The sequence below is a fragment of the Sceloporus occidentalis genome, unplaced genomic scaffold (genome assembly GCF_023333645.1).
Source record: "Sceloporus occidentalis isolate IW3139 unplaced genomic scaffold, rSceOcc1.0.p SCAF_1, whole genome shotgun sequence".
In the NCBI taxonomy this organism is placed as follows: domain Eukaryota; kingdom Metazoa; phylum Chordata; class Lepidosauria; order Squamata; family Phrynosomatidae; genus Sceloporus; species Sceloporus occidentalis.
Window position 1 is genome coordinate 92,413,645 of NW_028316981.1, and position 24,967 is coordinate 92,438,611.

General features: G+C 37.9%; 1 protein-coding gene across 9 annotated transcripts in view; it reads left to right on the forward strand.

Annotated features, from left to right (window-relative positions):
* MAPK9 (mitogen-activated protein kinase 9) overlaps positions 1 to 24,967 on the forward strand; it is a 52,457-nt gene that overhangs the window by 12,714 nt on the left and 14,776 nt on the right. For 7 of the 9 annotated variants that reach the window (XM_089529237.1, XM_089529217.1, XM_089529254.1 and 4 more), the window contains exons 3-10: positions 732 to 904; positions 2,336 to 2,465; positions 4,744 to 4,802; positions 9,019 to 9,157; positions 13,058 to 13,223; positions 14,661 to 14,732; positions 22,084 to 22,266; positions 23,555 to 23,679. In XM_089529237.1, the coding sequence (XP_089385363.1) occupies positions 783 to 904; positions 2,336 to 2,465; positions 4,744 to 4,802; positions 9,019 to 9,157; positions 13,058 to 13,223; positions 14,661 to 14,732; positions 22,084 to 22,266; positions 23,555 to 23,679 (996 nt within the window). In that variant the 5' untranslated portion in view covers positions 732 to 782. Of the gene's footprint in view, positions 1 to 731; positions 905 to 2,335; positions 2,466 to 4,743; positions 4,803 to 9,018; positions 9,158 to 13,057; positions 13,224 to 14,326; positions 14,399 to 14,660; positions 14,733 to 22,083; positions 22,267 to 23,554; positions 23,680 to 24,967 lie in introns of all 9 variants that reach the window. The other 2 variants (XM_089529246.1, XM_089529287.1) reach the window with 1 other exon arrangement.

Here is a 24,967-nt window from a genome sequence, read left to right on the forward strand (position 1 = left end):
ATCATAATGCCTTCACTGATCCCATCCCTGGAGGCCAGATGATGTTGGGATGTGTTGAAGTGCCATTTAACATTACTGGGTTGCAGGTTTTTTAATGGAAGCCTAGTTTTCCTCCCATTTCCCCATCCACACACGGGGAGCAAAGCCTGGTTCTTAGCTAAAGTGCTGGCTGAAGAAGCATCTGAATGAAAGACAGATACCCACCTGCTTTGTTTGAGTTGTTAAATATTTGTTGCTCAAGTCTAAGAGTTCTACCCTGTCTGCACAATTCTCATTTGTTGTTAGTTTGCTAATTTATTACTTAAGGCCTTCAGATTACACTACCATGTTGCTGTGATTGTGACAATGCTACTATAGCAGTTGATATGATAACAGGTGATCTTGAATAATCAGACTGAATGACATGTTACATAATGCGCAATGGGCAGTTTATAATCTGTAAAATTCTGTGAAATTTGGATGACATTGCAATGACAAATCATTATGCTAAAATGTATTGTGGGTGTTTTTTCATATTGGTCCAGCCTCTTGATAGTTACCTGAATGTACATATGTTTTGTTTCTTCTCTTTTTATCTCATTAGGAAATGTAAGGCTGTATGGCAGTTCTGTGTGCATATTTACAGAGCAATGTAGACTCAGATGGGCTGTGTATGCTGCAAAAGAAACTGATTGAATAACAGACTTGCTAAAACATTTCACAGTTGTTGTTTTTTGGTTCTCCTTACACAGATCTTGGAAACTGTGCCAGATCCTGGGAAATAGACTACATGACACTACATCATGAGTGAGAGTAAATGTGATAGTCAATTTTACAGTGTACAAGTTGCAGATTCAACATTCACTGTACTAAAACGATACCAGCAATTGAAACCCATTGGTTCTGGGGCACAAGGCATTGTTTGGTGAGTAGTATTAACCTCAGCTAGTATCAGTTTCAAAATAAGTATGAGCTGTTTTGTGAACCAGTAAAGGTAGAGTTGTCCAAACAGAAAGTATTCACTGGAAGTATGAGTTTGGTTCTTATCACAGGATTTTGAAATTTTGAAAGAAAATTTTGAAATTTCCTTAATAGCTTCCCATAATTCTGACTATGCCTCAAGAAATATTATCCACTCTGACAATTTATCTTGTGCACAGAAGTGTTAATAATAAGATCTGATTTATTTTTGGTTTATTAAAATAGAACTGTTGAAATGATTTAAGTTTTCCTTTCTAGTTATAGTTTAATGAATTTGCTTGTTTAATTTGCTATTTACTTTGAGGCAGAAGCAGTTTGTCCAGGTGCTTCAGCCTGCCATCTTGCCTGATTCCACTACCACTCACAGCATCGTTATCGCAGCGTCTTGTTCTGAAACCCGAATATGGGTCTTTTGTGCTCTCTGTTACTTAGAAGAATACACTCATGTGCAGACCCACTATAATGCTGCACTAAATTTCCTCAGTCCAAGGTGGCAGGGCTGTCTTTGTCTTCAGTTTTGGAAGACTGGATTAGGCAACATTGATAAGTGTTTGTGTTAGAGAATTGGTAGGATGAAACACAGGAAAGAGACCTACATAAATAAGGGGTGGGGAGGGAGGAAAGGGTAAGAGTTTCTCTAATCAACAATTTATTAGCGTATTTTATAATAATAATAATAATAATAATAATATAAATATTTATTTATATCCCGCCTCTTCCGATTGAGGATCGAGGCGGGTAACAACAAGGAAAATACAATATGCAACAATAAAAACAGCAAGCCCCACAAAACCCCGACCCAACCCTCCCTCCCAACAATAAAATTAAACAGTAAAAAAAAATGTTTAAGAAGTACATAACAATGCATCAAAGTTAAAAACAAGTAAGAAAAATAATAAAAGGGGGATTCAATTGGTTCTGGACATTATCAATCGGGGAAGGCCTAATGGAAGAGAAAGGTTTTTGTCACCTTTTTAAAAGCCTTGAGTGAGGATAATTGGCGAATCTCTTCCAGCAGGTCATTCCAAATTTTTGGAGTGGTGACAGAAAAGGACCTCCGGGAGGTCACTGCCAGTCTGGTCTTTCTAGATTGTAAAAGGTTTTTCCCAGAGGATCGGAGTGTACAGGAAGGATTGTATGGGAGGAGGCGTTCCTTCAAGTAGACTGGACCCAGGCCATGTAGGGCTTTATAGGTGATAACCAACACCTTGTACTGAGCCCAGAAACTAATAGGCAGCCAATGTAGTGATTTTAAAGTAGGTGCCTTCTATATAGCCTTCTGTTTAAATGAGTAGAAGCAGACATGCAGCTTTTTCAGTAGCTGGCCCTGATTTTAAAAAACTTCTGACAGGATGTTTCTGTTTCAACCTTTCAGTGCTGCATTTGATACAGTCCTTGGAATAAATGTTGCTGTAAAGAAACTGAGTCGTCCTTTTCAAAACCAAACACATGCAAAACGAGCTTACAGAGAACTTGTTCTCTTAAAGTGTGTCAACCATAAAAATGTGAGTAATTATTTCATTGGTAATATTGTGAAATTAGGTCATAGAAGTGTATATACACAAATATATGTGTGTGTACCCAACTTGCCTGTTGAAAATAATGCCTGCATATAAATTTGCTTCTTGGTCATTGTGTTGAGCAAATGTCAATTTCTGTTCAACATAGCATGTGTTGTTGGACCAAGATCTAGTGATTTCTACTGAATTGTTTCCTCAATTTAATGTAACCCGATAGTAACAAAAATCTGTGTAGTTAATTCATTATAAGTTAATTATTCTCAGAAAGTTCTTTATGTTTTAAGCATTAAAGTTTCACTGCTTAATAACACTAAACTGAAAATGTCATAGAAGTTTTTTTGCTTTGATTTAAATATTCTTCATAGACTTGAGTTTACTTCATGTAGTTCTTCCATTGGACAGTTTATGTTGAAATGCTATAAGCAAATTTTCAGTGCAACAATAACCAACTATTTAAACAATTGAGATGAAAATGGCAAATGTGAAGATCTCTTGGTACTCATTGCTTTATTATTGTGCTTTGAAAAAACTAACAGATTCAGGGTTTTGTTTCATAAGGAACTATTTGCAACTCACCTTCACAAAAACACACAAGTATGGAAAGCACCTTTGAGATTAACTGAAAGAGTGTACAGTCAGCCCTCAGTATCTGCAGGGGATCCGTTCTAGCCCTGTCCTTGCAGATGCCAAAATCTGCAGATGCTGAAGTTCTGTTGTCCCCAATGGCGGTATGTGCATGCAGCTGTGCCGGCATTAGAGACAACAAGACTTCATTGGCAGTGCATGCACATGTCTGTGCCACCATTAGGAAAAGCCCCCGTTGTCCCTAGTGCCAGCATGTGCACATGCCACCACTCAGTACAACACAGACTGTACCTATGGTGGTGCAGTCATGTACACGTGCTGCCATTGGGGACAACATGGGCTTGCCATCTACGGATGCTTGAATCCATGGATGGCAAGTCCACAGATACTGAGGGCCAACTGTATTTATTAGTGTATATACACTTCTATGATCTAATTTCACAATTAGTTATGTGAGTTGGCAACATGAGCTTCCATCGACTTGTGATTATTTCCTCAGATACATGTGTACATCTGAGAAGGTAGACTCAGGTCTATGAAAGCTCATGCCACCAACTTCTCTCTTTCAGTTAGTCTCAAAGGTGCTATATTTAGATACCTTTTTATTACTTCCAGTTGAATAATAGAAATAAAAAACAACAGTTGGTAGCTAGTTAAGGTGAAATAGTGGAAAATCTAATAAGTACGATTGTTGCAATGAGTAATTCTTTCATTATGTGAGTATCATGGTTATGGCTCTCCCATGTTCTTGCCCACCTTGCTGTATTGATGCAAAGGCATGTGAAATTATGTGGAGTACCATGTGTAGTGGATTTACCACATAATCTCTCTGTTCTTGTCATAATGGACAGAGTTCCATTCGGTGGCAGATACTTTGGTCTTTGGGATCCCCAGACAGGGTTGTGAAAGAGTCCTGTCTGAAAATTGTAGAACTGCTGCCAAGTGATTCAGGCAGTACTGAGCTCAGTGGGCCAGTTTTTTACTTGATATACCTCCTATAGTCCCGTTAGAGGAAGCCATGCTGTTTCCATAATGTAATAATTGACCCTACATGCCAATTCTTAACATGCTCTTGTTAATCAGTTCCAAGTTACATGTATATAATTATAATCCATCAATAAACCAACATCTTTTTGTGTACCACATTTTTAATGAAATAGCAACTCTTCTTCGGAGATATGTGGCAAATCCCTGCAAATTCTACAGAGGTACATCAAAATACAAAATGTACAAAACAATGATCCCTTTATTGGGACAACTAAAATTCACAAAATGTATTGTGCAAGTTTTCAGATGTTACTTCTGTTGTCAGTTAAGATGGTCCAGACTGGAGAGAGATCAGTGCTAAAGCAGAGGCCACTTCCTTTCTTAGTCATGTGGAGACTGGGAACAAAGGGCAGTAAAACATAGGGAATAACATTCCAAATGCATTAGCAGCAGAAAAATAACTTCCATGTATCACTGTTTTGTGTATTTTGTTGTATTTTGCTGCATGGTCAACATGGCTACCCTTGAATAGGTCAGAGATGGTGAACTTCTAAAATTAACCTTGTATTGACTGCTGTCCTTTAAACAGGCAAGAGGTTATTAAACCGGCTGATTTACATGCTAACATGACCATTTTGCACCGTTTGTATTACACTGGAGATCATGATTTTTTTTATTTCTTCTTTTACAGATTATTAGTCTGTTAAATGTATTCACACCGCAGAAGTCACTAGAAGAATTTCAAGATGTGTAAGTTTAAGTGTCTTGTCCTGCCAGTTTCTTGATAAAAGGTCCAAAACACACTGCAGAAATAATCCAGTTTGAGATGGCTTTAACTGTTCTGGTTCAATACTAGGGAATTCTGGCGATAGTAGTTTTGTGAAACATTTAGCCTTCTCTGTCAGAGAGCTCTGGTGCCACAACACACTACAGTTCCCAGGATTCCCTAGCACTGAGCCAGGACAGTTAAAGCAGTCTCAAACTGGATTATATCTGCAGTATATTTTGGACCAATGTCTATTATAGAATTTAGGACCAATTTGTCTCTGTGCTCTATATGGCAGAATTTTATTTATAATTAATTGTTATATATAAAGGCCTAAATCCAGTTGTTGATGACAGCTAATTTCAAATTTGCAGATGACACCAAATTAGGGGGAATAGCTAATACCCCAGAGGACAGGATCAAGATTCAAAACGACCTGAATAGACTAGAAAGCTGGGCCAAAGCTAACAAAATGAAATTCAACACAGAGAAATGTAAGGTATTGCACTTAGGGCGGAAAAATAAAATGCACAGATATAGGATGGGTGACACCTGGCTGAATGAAACTACGTGTGAAAGGGATCTAGGAGTCCAAGTAGACCACAAGTTGAACATGAGTGAACAGTGTGATGCGGCAGCTAAAAAGGCCAATGCTATTTTAGGCTGCATCAATAGAAGTATAGTGTCTAGATCAAGAGAAGTAATAGTGCCACTGTATTCTGCTCTGGTCAGGCCCCACCTAGAATATTGTGTCCAGTTCTGGGCACCACAATTCAGAAAGGACATTGAGAAACTGGAGCGTGTCCAAAGGAGGGCGACAAAAATGGTGAAGGGTCTGGAAACCATGCCCTATGAGGAACGACTTAGGGAGCTGGGGATGTTTAGCCTGGAGAAAAGAAGGTTAAGAGGTGATATGATAGCCCTGTTTAAATATTTGAAAGGATGTCATATTGAAGAGGGAGCAAGCTTGTTCTCTGCTGCTCCAGAGAACAGGACCCGGAACAATGGATGCAAGCTACAGGAAAAGAGATTCCACCTGAACATTAGGAGGAACTTCCTGACAGTAAGGGCTGTTCGACAGTGGAATGCACTCCCTCGGAGGGTGATAGAGTCTCCTTCCTTGGAGGTCTTTAAGCAGAGGATAGATGGCCATCTGTCAGGGATGCTTTGAATTGGATTTCCTGCATGGCAGGGGGTTGGACTGGATGGCCCTAGTGGTCTCTTCCAACTCTACGATTCTATGATTCTATGATTCTAAAGTAGACTCATTGAATCAGTGGAACTTAAAAATTGTTGTTTTACTAGTTCCCATTGATTGAGTGGGTATACTCCAATTGAGACTGGTATTTGGATTTAGGCTGCACTTCCAGGAACTATCAAGACTCTGAAAAAAAAAGGGAGGGGGGTACTACAACTTTTTTTCAGTCTTTATATTTATTGTTCACATGTCTTCAGTTATTTGTTGCTTTCCTCTTTACAAGAAAAGCAGTCAAACAAGTAGCTAAACACATAATACCTGATAACCATTTACATTTCGTATACAATTGCTCTTTGACTTGTTAGAAAATAGTTTCCACATAACATTATGAAAATGATCTAGATGACTTTCAGATATTTCTGCTAAGTAAAATAAATAATCACTGTCAGATTTTATCATATGTGGGGTGTAGTGCTTTGATAAATAACTTGTGTATTTTTTATGCATTCTTTTAATATTTAGATATGGTAAAATCAAATTTCAGTTAGAAATGATGGAGAAGTCAGTTACTTAATTTCCCCACAATATGCATGGAGGAGAAGGTATTTCAATGATATGTGTAGTTAATAGAAGGTATTTCTTGTTATCACTATCATTAATATTTCTGTACTGCATTTATAAGAAATCTGAATAATTAATAAGGTCAAAAAGCCCAAGTTAAATTATTTTAAATTATTAAAATCACAGCAAAACAGAAATAGTTTGAAACATCAATGTAACATTTGAACAGTTTTTCTAAAATCTGACAAACAGGCATTAGTAAAGGGTGGGCATTCCACAGTTTAGGAAGTAAAGAGGGAAAGGCCATTCCCTGTGGAACTAATGATCAGGCTTCTGTGAGCCACCTTGGGCCCCTTTCCAGGAGAAAGGCTGCTTATAAATGAAATAAATAATAGTAAATAAAATATTGCAAGCAGAGCTACTTAAAAAATATAATAAATAAAATATATCTACTGCAGATCTTGGTTCAGGGCAGGTTCCTGAAAAGAGAAGCAGTCCCTAAGGCAAATAATGTTGATTGAAATTATGATTGGGTTACATTCTTGGCCTAAATCCAGTTGCTAGTCCTACCTAGAGTAGACCTTTTGAAGCATCACACACATGGTACAACTGTTAGAATCATGGTACACAAAATACAGTGTGCTTTTACCTTACACGGGGGATCCATTCTGGAGCCCTCCGCATAAGGCAAATAACACGTGTGCTTGAGCCCCATTAAAAATAATGGGGCTCGTGTATGACGCATGGTGCATGCGCCACAGGTGCGCACGCCACTGAAACTTCTGCCACACAGCTTTCAGCGTATGATGTGGGCACACTGTATATCCATATGCACAAGTACTCATAAATTCACATGTAACAAAAGGAATCTCCTAGGTCCTGTATGCATGGGCGGAAAGGCCCATGTTTCCCACGGCCTCATATCATCTTGTCTGGATGATGCAGACCATTAGCCCCAGGTCGGGATTGGTCAGCCCAGGTGCCAATCTGGCTGTCCTGGACCTATCCTAGCCCAAAGGGGTCTTAATCTGGTCCAAAAAGATCAGCTGTTTGCCACAGATTTTCTTGAAACCCTGCAGCAACAGCTGGCAGATACTTTACCTGCCACCATTGTTGCATCTTCCTTCAAGGCCCCCACTGTGGCCTCTGAAGTTGGAAGGGGCATATGCCCACGTGGGTGTAGCCAGGCACCCTGTTTCCATCCTTATGGGCCACAACACAGGTCTTCAGGGAAGATGTGATGGCAAAAGTGGGTAAGAGGCAAGGCAGTAGTGGATCCAGGGCATGACAGTAGGTGGGTGTGTAAACACCCACTTGTCACTGTGTTGGTTCAGGGACCCACCCAGGTCTGAGCCAAGAGTTGGATACCACAGACTTGGTCCATGGTATCATCCTTGTCTGCTAAAGAGGTCTGAACCTAACAGCTAACTCTCAGTAAGCAGATTTTCTCATGTCAATTCTAACAGGCTACTTTAAAGGCTACTCCTCATCTACCTGAAAGGCCTGTATTATCTCACACAGCTCTTTGAAGATTTATGGCCAAGGACACAATATACATCTTCCTTTTCCTTTTCCTATTACATTCAATCCCACTTCCAAAAGTATGTAACTGTGCTTAAAAACCTGTGGCTTTGATATCACTTTATCAGGGCGTCTGAATACATTTATTTATTTATTTAGGTATTTATATCCCGCCCTTCAGCCCTAATGGCTCTCAGGATTGATATACATGAAAACTTGTGCTAAAATAAAACAGTTAGTCTTAAAGATGGTGCCCCTTTCCCTTTTTTATCCGCTAAAGCAGTATAATTTATATAAGTGTTCTTTTTTTGTAATGGATTCAGTGTATCTACTATCTTTGGAACTAGCAGCTGGATTTAAACAAATGTTACTGCTTTTAATCTACTTAAGTTACTGTTACATTTCTGCCAGTGACATATTTATTTATTATTCATTTTATTTATATACCACCTTTCTCCCAAATTGGATCCAAGGCAGCTCATAAAAGATGCTTAAGGGCAACAACAATAAACAATACAATTTTAAAACACAATTAAAACACCACATTAATAGAAAAAGTAAAAAAGTAAAATCCTTAAAAATACTAAGTTAAAGATATAAGATTTAAAAAAAATTGAGCTTTTGACACATTGATCTTCTGTTAAGTCATTAGTATGTTGTTCATGATATAAAGTTTATGACACTATTGACATGCTTTATATTTTGATACTTTACTTTATTGAATTTGATTTTTATTATGGAAAGACAGAAATATCCAGATAAACATATGAATTTGTCAAGTACTATAGACTTTAATCTTTGAAAGTATACTTTGTATAAGCAAGTTAATAGTTTAAACATTGCAGTGGATTTTACACAGGTGACTTGTACATGTCTGTGTGTAAATTAAAAAAATAATACTTTTTTTTTAAATACTGAAGGTATTTGGTTATGGAACTGATGGATGCTAACTTGTGCCAAGTTATTCATATGGAGCTGGATCATGAAAGAATGTCCTACCTCCTGTATCAGATGTTATGTGGTATCAAACATCTTCATTCAGCTGGTATCATCCACAGAGTAGGTAGTGCTTTTACAAACATATCAGTAACTGTCTTTTACTACTTGACCTCATTCATATTAATACTGGAAAAAGTTCATCGTCTCAGGTAGAATGGATCCAACAAATCAGGAAAGGTAATACAGAGTCCAGGAAGTCACCATCACAGGTAACAAACAGTGTGAAGGAAGTGACAAACAAACAGTGAGATGGAAAAAACTTCCTTCAGAACTGGAACTCTTGTCCAGGTGAGGCTAAATAAAGGCAACTCAAACGTGCAGAAAGAAATGGTAAGCATACAATTAGGGATGCAAGATAGATTATAAGGAACATATTGATGCTAACATCAAGACCAACAATAAAGAATAGTTTAAATACATCAGGAGCAGGAAATCAACTATAGAGGCAGGTGGATGGTTAAATAACAACGAAATTAAAGGAATAGTGTAGGATGATGAGGGGATTGAGAAGAAGCTAAATTAATTCTTTTCATCTTTCTTAATTGCTCAGGATACACTGCAGATGCCTGTGCCTGGACTGATGTTTTCCGACAGGGAAAATGAGCCCCTCAGACAAAGAGTGGTGAGAGGACAAGGGTGTTCTAGAACTTAGGGGAGCCACTTCAGTAGGAGCATGAGGGCATGATCATGTCCTAATGCTCGAGAGAATAGAAGAAACTATGTACTCTCAGTATTTGCTAGCAGGATTGCCATATTTAACATTTGTGATTATATTGTTAACCTATCACATGAAGAATATACTTCCAGAATGGGGGAGGACAAGACATTGTAGCTCAGGAAGCAGCCGTCACAATGTTAGAGGGCATAGGGAGTTGTAGAAGGGGAGAAAGTTACACTTTCATTGAAAAGGAGACAGCAACAGGGTCACCCTCAAATTATCCATCTACCTCAATTAGCCTGGATAGTCTTGGTAACATCCCTGCCCCTGGATGAAATTCTACAGGTGTGAGGTGTGTCAGTGGTAAAATAGCTCATATCCAGGATGCTTACCTAGGCTGTATTACAGAAAACTAGTTCAGTGAGGTGGTGGTGGGGAGTTAGTCTCTCTCTCAACTTACAATATCAGACTAAATTTGAAGGGATATGGATGTTGAGTTGGAGTGGTTCATTGTGATTCCACCCACCTCTACCTCATAGTCATTGAGATTCAAGTGCATGTGTGTATTTGAAAGTGGAAGGCCATTGTTGTAATGCCCTCCCCACTGCTGAACAGTCTCCCTTTTTGAGCTAGCTGGTCTGAAGGTGGGTGCTAGAGTCCTCTTTGTTCGTTGTGCTGAGGGACCTCAATGCTGAGATTGCCCTGTCAGGAGTGGTTGAGGACTTCATGTCTATCATGACAACCCTGGGTCTGTCCCAGATGGTATTTGGCATACTCTGGACCTTTTTTTTTCTGTGCTGAGCTAAACCATCCCTCTGGCTTTACAGGGAGCTGGCAACAATGTGGTCTTGGATTGGATTAACAATATTTCAGTTGTCATGGACAGATTACTTGTAGACTCAACCTATGCAGGGTGAGAGGCCCTCTGGTTTTCCAGGTAGCTGGTGGCTATGAAACAAGTCAGTCAGTATATAGAGTAGCATTACTTAAAAACTCAGATTGAGTCTAATTGAACAGACACAGGAGCTTCTGCATTCTTCTTATTGTGGCAGTTCAAACAGCAGTATCTACCTCCCTTCTTTTCTGCTATCATTTTGACTGCAAAGAGCTGTCTAGTGGAGCTATTTCAAGTAGTTAAGCAAATTTTAAGCATTGGTTCAAAAGAGAAGAATTCAGGTCATTTGACAGTTTTTCTGGCACTTTTTAGATAAAAATAACTTGGATTCACTCTCACATGGGCACAATCATTAGTACAGACCTAGTCGATGTACCTTTGCCCCCTGCTGGTCCAGTGATATTGAATACTTCTCAGTTTGTGCAACTCAAGCATGCAGCCAGGGTACTTGGAAAGGTGAGAGCACCCATGCGTATGTTAGATTATTGCCTTTTGGGGATTTGGCCTGTGATGGATGGGTTTACAATCTTCCTGAAGACACAGATTCACAGGTTGGGTGTACTCTTGGATTCAGCATTGAGTCTGTAAGCTTTCTACAGCGGCCAGGAGTACATTTATATAGTTAAAAGTTGTATGCCAGGTGCCTCTGTTCCTAGAGATATCTGTTTTGGCCACAGTGACACATGCCTTAGTTATATCACATTTGGACTATTGTAACATGCTCTATGTGTGACTGCATTTGAAGAGAATTTTGCAACATTACGTGGTCCAAAGAGTTACAGCCAGATTTTTAACCAAGGTTCGTTGTAGAGGGCACACAACTTCTATGTTATAACAGCTCTACTGATGCTAGTCTGTTTCTGGGTAAAATTCAGAGTGCTGGTTATGACTTATAAATCCCTATGTGGCTTGTGTCCAGAATATGTGAAGGACTTTATTTTCTCATACATGTTTTTCTAGATTTTAAGATCTTAAGGGAGGCCCTTCTCTCTGCTCCACGAGGTACATCTAGTGGGCAATGGGAGAGGGCTTTCTTGTTGACTACTCCTAGGTTCTGGAATTTCCTTCCTAGAAAGGCTAGACTGACTCCTTTCTAGCTGCCATTCTGATGGCAGGTGAAGACTTTAAATTTCAGCTGATAAAATTACCAGCTTGGTAGATAAAGGGAATGCTGTGGATATAGTATATCTTGATTTCAGTAAGGCCTTTGACAGGGTTCCCCATGACATTCTTGCAAACAAGCTAGTGAAATGTGGGCTAGATAAAATAACTGTTGCCAGTAATTGGTTGACTGGCCAAACCAAAACGGTGCTCAACAATGGCTCCTTTTCATCCTGGAGAGAAGTGACCAGTGGGGTCCCACAGGGCTCTGTCCTGGGACCAGTGCTATTCAACATCTTTATCAATGACTTGGATGACAGAATTGGGGGCATACTTATCAAATTTGCAGATGACACCAAACTAGGAGGAGTATTTAATACCCCAGAGGACAGGATCAAAATTCAAAATGTCTTGAATAGACTAGAAAGCCGGGCCAAAGCTAACAAAATGAATTTCAACACAGAAATATAAGGTACTGCACTTAGGGCGGAAAAATGAAATGCACAGATATAGGATGGGTGACACCTGGCTGAATTAGACTACGTGTGAAAGGGATCTTGGAGTTCAAGTAGACCACAAGTTGAACATGAGTCAACAATGTGATGCGGCAGCTAAAAAGGCCAATGCGATTTTAGGCTGCATCAGTAGAGGTATAGTGTCTAGATCAAAGGAAGTAATAGTGCCACTCTGTTCTGCTCTGGTCAGGTCCCACCTGGAATATTGTGTCCAGTTCTGGGCACCACATTTTAAATAGGATGTGGAGAAACTGGAGCATGTCCAAAGGAGGGCGACTAAAATGGTGAACGGTCTAGAAACCATGCCCTATGAGGAATGACTTAGAGCTGGGGATGTTTAGCCTGGAGAAGAGACTGTTAAGAGGTGATATGATAGCCCTTTTTAAATATTTGAAGGGATGTCATATTGAGAAGGGAGCAAGCTTGTTTTCTGCTGCTCCAGAGACTAGGACCCAGAACAAAGGATGCAAGCTCCAGGAAAAGAGATTCCACCTGAACATTAGGAGGAACTTCCTGACAGTAAGGGCTGTTCGACAGTGGAACAAACTCCCTCGGAGTGTAGTGGAGTCTCCCTCCTTGGAGGTCTTTAAACTAAGGCTGGATGGCCATCTGTTGGGGAGGCTTTAATTGAGAGATCTTGCATGGCAGGGGGTTGTACTGGATGGCCCTTGTGGTCTCTTCCAACTCTACAATTCTTTGATTCTGTGATTCTATATTCTGGCTTGTATTGCATTTCCTGAGCTGATAATACTATTTGTTGAGCTTTTAAATGAACATATTTTTTCCCTTAGGATTTAAAACCCAGCAATATAGTAGTAAAATCAGATTGTACTCTTAAAATCCTTGACTTTGGACTGGCAAGGACAGCATGTACTAATTTCATGATGACTCCATATGTGGTAACACGATATTACAGAGCACCAGAAGTTATTCTTGGCATGGGATACAAAGAGAATGGTAAGTTGTGAGATAGAAAGCCCATATTTGTTTGTCAGGGGCATTCGATCGATCACTAGCCTTCCCTGTTAATTGGTTGTCTTGCAGACATTTGAGAGAGGCAGCTTTGCGACCATGTAGTTTTACAGGTATTTGACTAAGTGGCCTAGACAGCACTACTGAGAAACCCAAAGAAGCAATGTTTGTAAGTATCCCTCTGCTGAGGAGATGCAGAAGGTGATGCAGAGCAGGTGGATAGCACACAATCCACACAACCCTTGCATGAGAGAATGCTCTCTAAAGGCATGTGGTCCCAAGACGCAACATTAGAGGCATGGCACACTCTGGTTTGTGGACAAACTACCTCTCTCATTCGACCCCATTTCTCAGATCCCCTTGATATCCCACTGAGCACATATTAATAGGGCTCTTGTCCTTTATTACCACTTAGTGATGATGAATGAGGAGCAACATTTTCACTATTTCATGCCCTGTTTGGGACTACCTGTCTAAGGCTATGTCATGTTCTATTAAACGGGCTACACAAGAACAGTTTCTGCAGGTTTTCAATCTAGAATCCCAAATTAGGACATTTTTTTCTCATGTTAAACCACTAATATTGAAAATATAATTTTACACTTGTACTGTGGCAAATTTTGCTAGAACATCAACCTTGAAGGTTGATAAGATGTTTTTCACAACAATAATCAGTCATGATGGAGATTACATAGATGTGTGTAGATAATGGACTTCATTGTAGAAAAATTAGTTCTGTTTAACACACTGGAAACAATTGGATTTGTTAGTAATGGTTAATAGTTCCTGTAATTTCAGAATAATACAATTAACATTAGTTTATTAGTTACAAAACATTTTGCTGCCCATTGGGGCTCTCCCAATATTACACAGCTTTTTCTTTTGCCTGGAATATAATCTATAGTTTATGAAGACTGTATAAAGTATTCGGGTTGTATATGTGTATATATTATATGAATTATTTGTAATGACCACTACTTTTCAGTGTGATTATAAATATTCAGAATGTGCATAGCATTTGAAAATATATTTATAGAATTTTTAAAAAATGTTTAATTTTTGTCCCTATTACACCTAACATTTGATAGTGGATATCTGGTCTGTTGGGTGCATAATGGCAGAAATGGTCCTCCATAAAGTCCTGTTTCCAGGAAGAGATTGTATCCTTCACAGCACTTCAAGGGAACTCAAATGTGATCGATTAAGAATAGGATTAAAGTATATATTGACAAATTAAAAGACCTTCCATAATAGGATATTGTTTTTAATTGCAATGAGAATAAATGTTTGTTATTATAGTTCAAAAACATGTTAGCAGTTTCATTTTCTGCATTGTTGTGTTTTGAATGTAAAAATGTTTTTTTTGTTTTCCACTTTAGTTCATAACACTTCATAATTTTATCATTTCACTTTTACTTTCAGTTGATATCTGGTCAGTTGGTTGCATCATGGGAGAATTGGTGAAAGGTTGTGTGATATTCCAAGGCACTGATCGTATCCTTCCCTAATAATCTTTGAATCCTAATCCACATTTACAAAAGAATTATTTTATTCACTGATAGATGTAAAAGATGCTAATCCCTGCCTGCAACATACTTGTCTTTCCTGAATAGAGTCTACCACACACGTTCAAATTTTCTGATATTTACCACAGGAAAACTTTTATTCTCCTCCTTGATTACATTTAACTTCACTGTTTGAGCAGTTGATCTTGTATTAGGAACTTGATCTTTTTGCAGTCTTAATGATGCTGCAAATTTCCTTGATGTTATTGCCACTGTTTAAGATGAAAACACCACAAAATTATTGCTAAAATTTAAACTGCTTTTTTGTATTTTTCTGCATAATAGAAATAGCTCACAACAAATGTTTTGTCTTGTCAGTCCTTATCTTGTTATCTTCAAGTGGATAGTGAAGGCACACAGGTTAGAAAAATATAATTCTGAATGCTTAATTTCATAAAATCTTAATGTTTGATCATGTGTTAACACAATAACACACCTAAATAGAAGCTTGATTTTTATTTTTTTCAATTTTCTCCCATATGTATTATTTTATCCTCCAAAGCCTTATGACCAACCTAACACAATTCTTCATGTATGCTGTGTCTCCTGTTGGTTGCATGTTATCAGTAGCTTTCATGTTTGCTGTCTTCATGTTATGTCTTTCATGCTTAACAAATCTCTATGCAGTGAATGCATCTTGTTAGAATTCCACCAATCCAGTGCCTGTTTATTTGTTCATTTCCTTATATTGATGATTAATAGATTTGTTGACCTTGAAGTCAATTACAAAAACAATTTTTCAAAAACTTAATACCTCGGTACCTTTGAACATTGAGGAAGATATGAGTCATATTCTAATGCTGTATTTTTCCTGCTTTATGCTTTTCCAGCTCTGATTTACAGGGAACCCATAATTTTCACTTACCTGATTAAGAATGTGGCTTTTTAAAAAAAAGTTTCTAAACTAATGGCCTAACAAATAGTGGAGAATGTTGGATGCAAGAACTACCCTGGCATTGGATAGGATATTAACTCTTTTTAGAGAGAGAGAACTACAGATTTCCAGCCTAAACAAATGAACAGACACCGATTTTTTACAACTAGAAGCGTTTGGGAATAAGAGGAAGCAATATCTCCTAGACCCATGAGTTCCAGACAAGATGAATATAGTTGTGAAAGATTAGTGACTACTGAAATAAGCAAATTTTTGCTCTTGACCTGTGAAAATTGTTGTGGCTGGACACAGAATGTTGTGGCTTAGACTTCCTGCTCCCCCATCTTTCCTTAGAATGGTTTGCCAAATGCAGATTATTAAGCATTTACAAGAGCTTATTTTGTGATCACTGAAGAATACCCCCTCCCCAGCTTTCCATAACATATGATCCTACTTAATTTCTTTATTTCTCTGTAGTTTATGGCTCTACAGATGCATTTCTACAGTATATTTTCTAAGTACTGGATTGTGTTCTGCATATGGGAGAGAGGTTGCATGACCAGATGAGTGGTATGGTGGAGTATTTATGCGGCCTGTAGAAAGGAAAGATTACTGCTAGATACTTAGTAAAACTAGAAAAGGAAATGCCTTCTGAAAAACCACTCGGTCTCCATGTGGCTGCACAACCTTTGGACCTATCTACACTGAGGTAACTGAGATCCTGTGATTGTCAGATTCCAAGGAAGGAAGTCAACTGATCCTTTGCCTCCGGGGTGTTTTGCTGAGTACTTAAATTAGTGTCTCAGTGGAATCCTGTGCATTCAGACTTGTCTTTCTGCTTACCAGGTTTCCTATATTTTAGTTATTCTTTGATTAGCATATTTACATGGCAGTAAGCTCTCCCCATCTATTGGCTAAGATTACGTTTTGTCTTGAAAGAGAACAGTTTAGCTATTGTGGTAAGGAGAAAAGCTTATCTTTGTAACTCAACAGTCAGAAAAATTAACATCTTGGGGAAGGGATTACTTCCCAGTGCTCTTTGTCATGGTTCTCCCAGAGTCTGGACAATTTTTTTTAAACTGCCTAGATTTCAGCTCTGAAGATCCTGCCTGTCAGATGGAAAGTATATCTTTGGAAAGCTTTGCAGATGTTATTTTGTAGCATCACTCTGAATAAATGACCTTAGGCACTGAGATATATTTGTCTATGCTGTTATATTAGGGCAGATATGTTTCTTAACCTATCAGGCTGGACATTTTAGTAACTTAGAGTCTTGTTTTGTTTTACAATTAACACAGAATTAGACGTATATGGTAGGCATTTTATGACATTGTCACTTCAATTGTTTTAACTAGTATTCTTGATTTTCCCACCACTTGCTATGTAAAGTTTTCTTTAATGGATACAAAATAGCTGAAGCCAATATTGTCCTGATGTATCTATTGTTTTTTGCCATCAGGGTTCTTTTTTGACCCATACAATTTAATGTATTGGGACAAAAATGTCCCATGCCATTTTGTGGCTGAAAACGTGATGCAGAAATGGTAATAATATAATAATAATAAATGCTTGGATGTAAATGCTTGGATGAGAAACAACCCCTTTCCTGCTCAGAGATGGGAGGGCTGCAAGTAGATGCTCCCTTGATTATGTCAAGGAAGGACTAAATACAGATATAAGGTCATGAGAGGCAGAGATGGAACAGAGTGGTGCAAATATCCACAGACAATTCATTGCAGAAAAGACAGGGATGACATTTGGTAATGTCCAGTGCCAAAGAAACCAGTGCTAGAAACCTTTAAACTTTTCATAGAAAGCATTCTTTACCATATAAACAATCTTTGAAGCAGAGAGACAGCATGTGTATTCAGATCATATAGCAAGTAGAACCCTATCAAAGTTAAATGTGGAAGTCCATTGAGACCACTGAGCTGAAGGGATGTTGCCCTACTGCTTCTGAAGGGGATGTATCATGGACATCATAAAAACCTGAAGGAGCTGTGCTATTCCACTTCAGAGCCAATATGAGTTTGAAGAAATCAGGTGTATTCACACATGCATGAGATTTAGCAGCAGGGAAACAAAATTGATGCGTACGTTCACTGATAAAATGGCTGCCTTTAAAAACATGTGGACTGTTTTGCTGAGCGGCATCAAACTTGGTACATACCAGAGACAGAACAAACTACTGATGAATACCTAGTGGAATTCAGTAGTGAATAACCATTTTGCAAGTACTGTATATGCAAGTAAATCAAGACTGTATGGCATGAAAGTGTGATACTGGTGTGATATTAAGGTATATCCCCTGAAAGGATAAATTTACTTGTGCAGTAAGCCTCATATCTCACAGCAAACCCAGCTTGTTCACAGTATGGTGATAATGTTTGTTGAATTTTACTTCAACACGATGAAATGTGAGGAGCAATTTCCTCCCAGCTTACAACTGGCAGTTGGCACAGTTAACACAGTAAACCATCTGTCCCCCATTGTTAACGGAAATATTTTTTAAAAAGACCAAAAGAGAATGCACCATGTGTGAGAAATTTGCTTTGAAGGACCACTGTAGCATCTAGATGGTATATCCTGGTAGTTGGTATAATGAGTGCCATAAAAAATGACCTTTCATTGGGAAATGTTTCCCTCAGCAGGAACTAGTTTGTTACTAGGACACAAAATTATCTCACGATAATATATCTTGCAAATTAAAACAGCTTCTTCTTTGGTTAACTTCAGCCATTATATCTATTTCCTTTTGGAGAAGGGTTTCCCAATATTTTCCCCTCTTCAGTTTAAGGCTGGTTACCTTCTTCCACAAAAAGGACATGCTGCAATCAAATGTTCTTCCTCATATGGATTTATCTTTTTTGCTCTAGGACTGGTGGCCAGTTACTCTACACTTACAAGTCCTTCTATAGACATGGGGCACTTTTTTAATCCCCTGCAATCCATTGGTATCAGAAAGTACCTGAGAAGTTACTTAATATTTTTTTTATCAATGTAGAAGAAAATTAAAAATGCTGATATATTTATTTTACTACAACTATTAGCAAGTAGAAATCCTGACATTAAAACAGATGAACATAGAATGGGCCCTTGGTGCCCACTGGGGTTTGGTTCCAGGACCTCCCCATGGATACCAAAATCTGTGGATTTTCAGGTCCCATTAAATACAATGGCATAGTGAAATGGTGTCCCTTACGTAAAAGACAAATCAACATTTGCTTTTTGGAATTTATATATTTTAAAATACTTTCATGCTGTGGGATGCTTGAATCTGTGGATAAAAAAATATGTGGGTATGGAGGGCTGATTGTAGTGTTAAAACGTTTTTCTTTACAAGGTACATATGTATACTACATATGTATTCTACAAAGAGGTTTTAGATATTGAAACAGTTGATGATTTATCTGATCTGTGACACCTAATTCATTAGGTATCCATGGCATAATAACTTACATACATCCCCTATGGTAATTATCAGGGCAATAGTTTTTTACTGTGAAATTGGGAAGAAGAGTAGGTGGGGTGAGGAGGGGAAGGGTGAAAACTTTTTTTTCCATCTTAAGTACCATTAGCTACAATGCAGTGACTTGAGCATGTAGATGTCCGTTATTGGAGGCACTTTCTGATAGATTTCTATAAATCAAAGGAATCATTATGTACTAATTATGGTTCTTCCTAGAAAATGGGGGAAAATTATTATATAATAAAAAGAGATGGAAGGAGAGCATGACAGAAAGATAGAGTTGGATAAACAGAGGGGAAATTGTGCTAATTTATCTTAAACAGAATTAAAGTGACTATTATTATTATTATTATTATTATTATTAACCTTTATTTATAAAGCACTGTAAATTTACTAGATTGGTGGAGTTCTTCAAGATAATACATTTATCTATAGAGATTAGATGTTGCCTTTATTTGCATAATATGACGTGAAGGGTTTTTAAGAATTTACAGTATTATAGTTCTTACAATACTAAAATTCTATCTCAATGTACTTGATTAAGCAAGGGAAAATTAAGCAATATTTAGCATGTGCAGTCACATAGATTACACATTTCTTTAGTTAAAAATACTTTAATTAAAATATTCTAAAGGTGGAAATACTAGAATTAAGCAATTTTAGTAATTGTATAGGATATTCTAAGCCTATGTTCTTCATTGTGTCCTCTGTGCAGTCTTATATCCGGAGTTGCGTCTACAAAGCCTGTTGGAGCAAAGAAGATAAATTCTGGTATTTGATGCAGCTACTCCCCCCAGAGATGGTATGGGCATCTCTGGTCATAATGAGGGAGAAACATTGTTCATTTTATGCAGATCAGTACTTGCCATCCAGTGTTTGCCCAATTGGTTTAAGTAGAGAAGATTAGTATTTATGACATCATCTGCCTCAGTGGAACAGTTCTGTAGGAGATCCAGGGTGGAAAGTATAATTCCATTGAACCCACATCTAGGACAAGTTTTTATTTAAGCACTAATCTGGCTGTCATTTTAAAATAATTTCATTTAAAAAAGACAGTATAACCATATTTCCTACTAGGTGTTTGAGGAATAGAAATTTATATTTCCATTAGGGCCAAATGAGAACATGCTAACAAGGAAGCTTAGGTTTTCATTCTAGCTGTTTACAGCATGCTTTACTAAAGCAGTGTATGATTCAGGTCCTTTCTGAAGTATTATTAAATCACAAAAGTATCTTCCTTTGAACCCCCCACCACCTAAATTTTATCTGATGTTTACATTGTCATCATCCAACTTACCTTCCTCCTCTCTGCTCAGGGTATCAAAATAGAGTCCTAGTTGTGATTTTTCTACTATTAGTTGAGTTAGTTGGGAATGTAACATTTCTTTCAACTTGTATCTAAGAGTAGAACAACTAAGAGTAGAACAACTAAAGTCATGTGTATGGCCCAGTACAGATGGGCCTTTTAGCACGTAAGGAATACGTGCTAGGCTTGCCTCAGGGCGTCACTTACAGATGCCCTGCAACCCTAGCACATATTCCGTATGTCAAAATGGCGGTGCCCTGTACAGATGGACGCCGCCATTTTGACGCAACAGACGCTTAGCATCCGCATGTCGCAACACCATTGTGACATCACGAGTGTGCCATTGGCACACTATGGCATCACAATGGTGCTGCAAAAAGAATCTGCTTTTTGCGGGCTCTTTTTGCTGCATGAGGAAGCCACGCAGTTTGTCCGCTGCAGTTTCCTCGCGCAGCAAAACAAGGCGCCGGCAGACAAAACAAGGCGCCCGATACACAGATGGTAGCCTTTTTATTGACATTTCATATCCATGTTTTATATAGAAGTTGAAGCTATAGATTGCAGTCACGCACATACACATTTTCATTTTCAGAATAATTGTCAGATTTGGTGAGGCATGTTCTGTAGCTTCTTTCATTGAATAGCCACAGTATTGTCTATTAATTAAAAAGTTTGTTGGTCTCCAAACAATAGCATAGAATTGTCTAGAGTTCTAAAATAAAAACTCTGCTTATATGTAGTTCTTCATATGTCAATTTGCAGTTTCTCATACCACCCTCCTCTTTCTTAGGGAATATTCTCTTGCATGCCACTATGGTAAGTGAGCATCAAGAACATTGGTCTTGTGTATGTACATTATATATGTGTTTCTTCCACTTAACTGAGAGTCAAGGACTCTAATCTCTGCACAATTTTTCTAAAGGAGTCTTTTAATATGGATTGTAGAGGCCATTTCTTGTTTAGAGGGCTGCACAGAGAACCAATTGACAGAGTAGCTATAGCCAAACCTGCATACTTATTCATTTGTAATATTATGTTGTATTCCAGGTATAAACTTGAAATTGGTCTGTAAATAAATGCATTTGAATGTTCAGAGTTCATAGTACTGAATAATTGAATATTTCACCCTAGTGCTTTTAAAGATGCCATCTGTGTCACATTGTATCATATGGTACTAGTAATTGTAGTCTCACTTTCTTTAGAAAGGGCTGACTTATCACTTTACTTTAGACTACAGTGCTAAATGTGGTCACCAAAGAGTAAGGCCCTCTGAACCCAGCAAGTTATTCCTGAGTTAACATGCATAGGACTGTGCAGTCAGAGGTTTGGATCCAGATATTTAGTGGGGCTGGCAGAAGCTGACTGCCCCCACATGTTAATTCATTGTACATTACTTTATCCAGATCTAACCAGTATATTTTGGCAAAATAACCAGTAATTATTTTGAGAAATTTACTTACACAAATTAATGTTGTTTACTCCAAAGCTATACAGAGAACATTTGAGGTTTACACACATTTTATGAAATGAAGTTACTATCCTGAAATAATAATAATGTTTTCCTAAATTCCCTGTCTTTTGTGCTGTGCAGATGGGGGAGGGATACTTTATTTTCCTAAACACCTTTTCAGATATTGACCAGTGGAATAAAGTTATTGAACAGTTAGGTACACCATCAGCAGAATTTATGAAGAAACTCCAGCCTACTGTGAGGAATTATGTGGAAAATAGACCAAAATATCTAGGTATTAAATTTGAAGAGCTCTTCCCAGACTGGATATTTCCATCAGACTCTGATCGTGACAAATTAAAAAGTAAGATTTAATTTCTCTCTCTCTCACTGTCTTTTAATAAGCATATGTTCAAAAATGTGTAAAGTAAATATTTTTTGTAATTCATTGCTTCTGAATATTGTAAAGTAGGCATCATTTGTTGCAGAGTTTTTTACTACTTTATATTGTGGTACAAAGGTTACCACACTAGTTAAAGCAGGAATTGTTTAATTCCTTCCTTTGGGGTCATTTAACTTTTAACTGTGTGACTATGGGTGTTTTGCCTTCTAACAATATGCAGTAGGCTCTCAGTATGCAGTGGGATTCATAGCTTTTGTTGATTTGCGTTACATTTTTCACAACTGAATCAAGCTACATTTGCATCACTGTGAATCCTAAGTGAAATAAATCCTTTGTGGTACCAGAACAATGTGAAAATTAAACTTTCAGATTTCAGATTCAAATTTTCACAATGCAAGTTCATTGTCAAAGAAAGCAATCTTTCAAGAAACTATTCCATACTGAAATAACACCTTTTTAGTTGAATGAATGAATTTATTACAGGCATACAGCTAGCATAAAGTAATAAAATGTTTAGAAAAATTACCTTACATCCAGTTAGTAACATTTATATTCCAGCATATCATACAAACATTATATTCAAGCATATCATATGTACATACAAATGAGTACATACAAATGTTAAGGATAAAACTTGAACCATGTTTCTGGAAGGATTTAGTAATACAAAAATAATTGATGATTTACTATCAAAATAACTGCGAGGAGATTATATGATAGTTGCCCTTCTAGATTTGGCGAATAATTTATTCATATGGATCTACATGGTCAATTGGTTTCTATAGACAAAATCATTTTAAATAAAAAATAAAAATTTATGGCTGTAGTAGCAAAAAAGCCAAGGGCATTTATTATATAGTATTTACTACATCTGTTTTAAAAAGTTTTTACGACAAATAATAGCAGCTGCAAAGAATTTAGCAACTTTGGTAGTTACATATTCACTGCTGTCTGCAGTCCACATAAAATTTCTCCTGCCTGCCAGGAAACTGTTGAATAAACAGAGTTATAAACAGGGCACGCTGTTCAGAATAAAGAGAGCAACAAAGGAGAATATGACTAATTGATTTAGTTGATACATCTTATTGCTACAATATCTACTAGTTAAGGACATGCAGATATTTCTTTTTAGTAAGTTGTTTACCTTAAGTGTGTTGCTTGTGCCAGTGTGAGGAATATTGATTTTCTGCTTTATGTTTTAAGGCTCTAATTGTTAACAATTATACCTTTTCACCCTTCTATTTTCTAGCTAGTCAAGCTAGAGATTTACTATCAAAAATGCTAGTAGTAGATCCAGACAAACGAATTTCAGTAGATGAAGCTTTACGTCATCCCTATATCACAGTTTGGTACGACCCAGCTGAAGCTGAAGCAGTAAGTTCAAAGTTGGTTTATTAATTTTTAAAATGAAATGTATCTTTATCACCCAAAATTCTTTGTGAATCTCAAGTCTAAAACAGAATATCATCCTACAAAAGAAGGTACGATTAGTGTGAAAAATTAAAAAGAAAACAAAGCTAAGTATTTTAAAACTGAAAAGGCCTGAGAAATTTGGTACCAAAAAGATCAAATTGACCAGGCAGTCCTTTCAAAGAAGGACAGACGTGGATTTCACAGGGTTTTTTAGAGATTAGTGCAGGCTTTTTTATTTGGGCACAGAAATATGCTGGAAAATAGTGTAAGTGGCAAAACGCTGCTTGAAGATGGTCAGTTGGCCACTTCAGTTTTATAACTTTGGCCCTACACAGATGGCTCCTATGGGGCGCCATCGTGACGTGCAAGGGGCAGTGCTTTAAGATGCCTCTCACCCCTCGCACGTGACGAGGGCTTCAAAGTGGCAGCAACCTGTGCAAACGGGCACCGCCATTTTGACGTGACGGACGCCTAGCATCCACATGTCCCGGCATCATTGTGACACCATGAGTGCGCCATTGGCGCACTGTAACATCATAATGGCACCACAAGAAGAACTGGCTTTTTGTGGGTTCTTTTTGTTGCGTGAGGGAGCTGCGCGATTTGTCTGCTGTGACTCCCTCGTGCAACAAAACAAGGCGCGAGCAGACTGCCCTTTTTGGGCAGTCTGTATCCTGACTTTGTTACCTTATTTGGTGCTGTTTTCTGATCTTTTTGAAAGGTAGTTTAGTCTGTATAGCACATCTCTAAAGAGGAGGTTACCTGTTTGTGCTGGTCTATGACTGTAATAAAGTGACTTGATTTGATTTGAGGTTGACTTGGCTAGATAACACTGGTTATCCAGTCTGTGGATAGCTCTAGCAAAACATTCTCTGTCAGGTAGGTCTATCGGCCTGAAGTTGCTGAAAGCCAAAAGCCTACTTTGAGATTTCCTGCATGGCAGGGGGTTGGACTGGATGGCCCTTGTGGTCTCTTCCAACTCTGCGTTTCTATGATTCTATGACTTTTGTTTGACTTGATAATACTAGATGCCAGATATATTAAATTTTGATTCTTCCCCCCCCCCCATTTTTTTTAAAAGTTTAAACATTTGTGTATTCTTTAGGAATATATCATTAATCAGTTAGATTAATGCCCATAGAGCTCCGCTCAGTTACCTCCCTGGCCCAATTCAAGCGGGAGTTGAAGACTCACCTGTTTAAAATCGCATTCCCCGATTAAGTCCTTATAGACCCCCCCCACCGTAAAG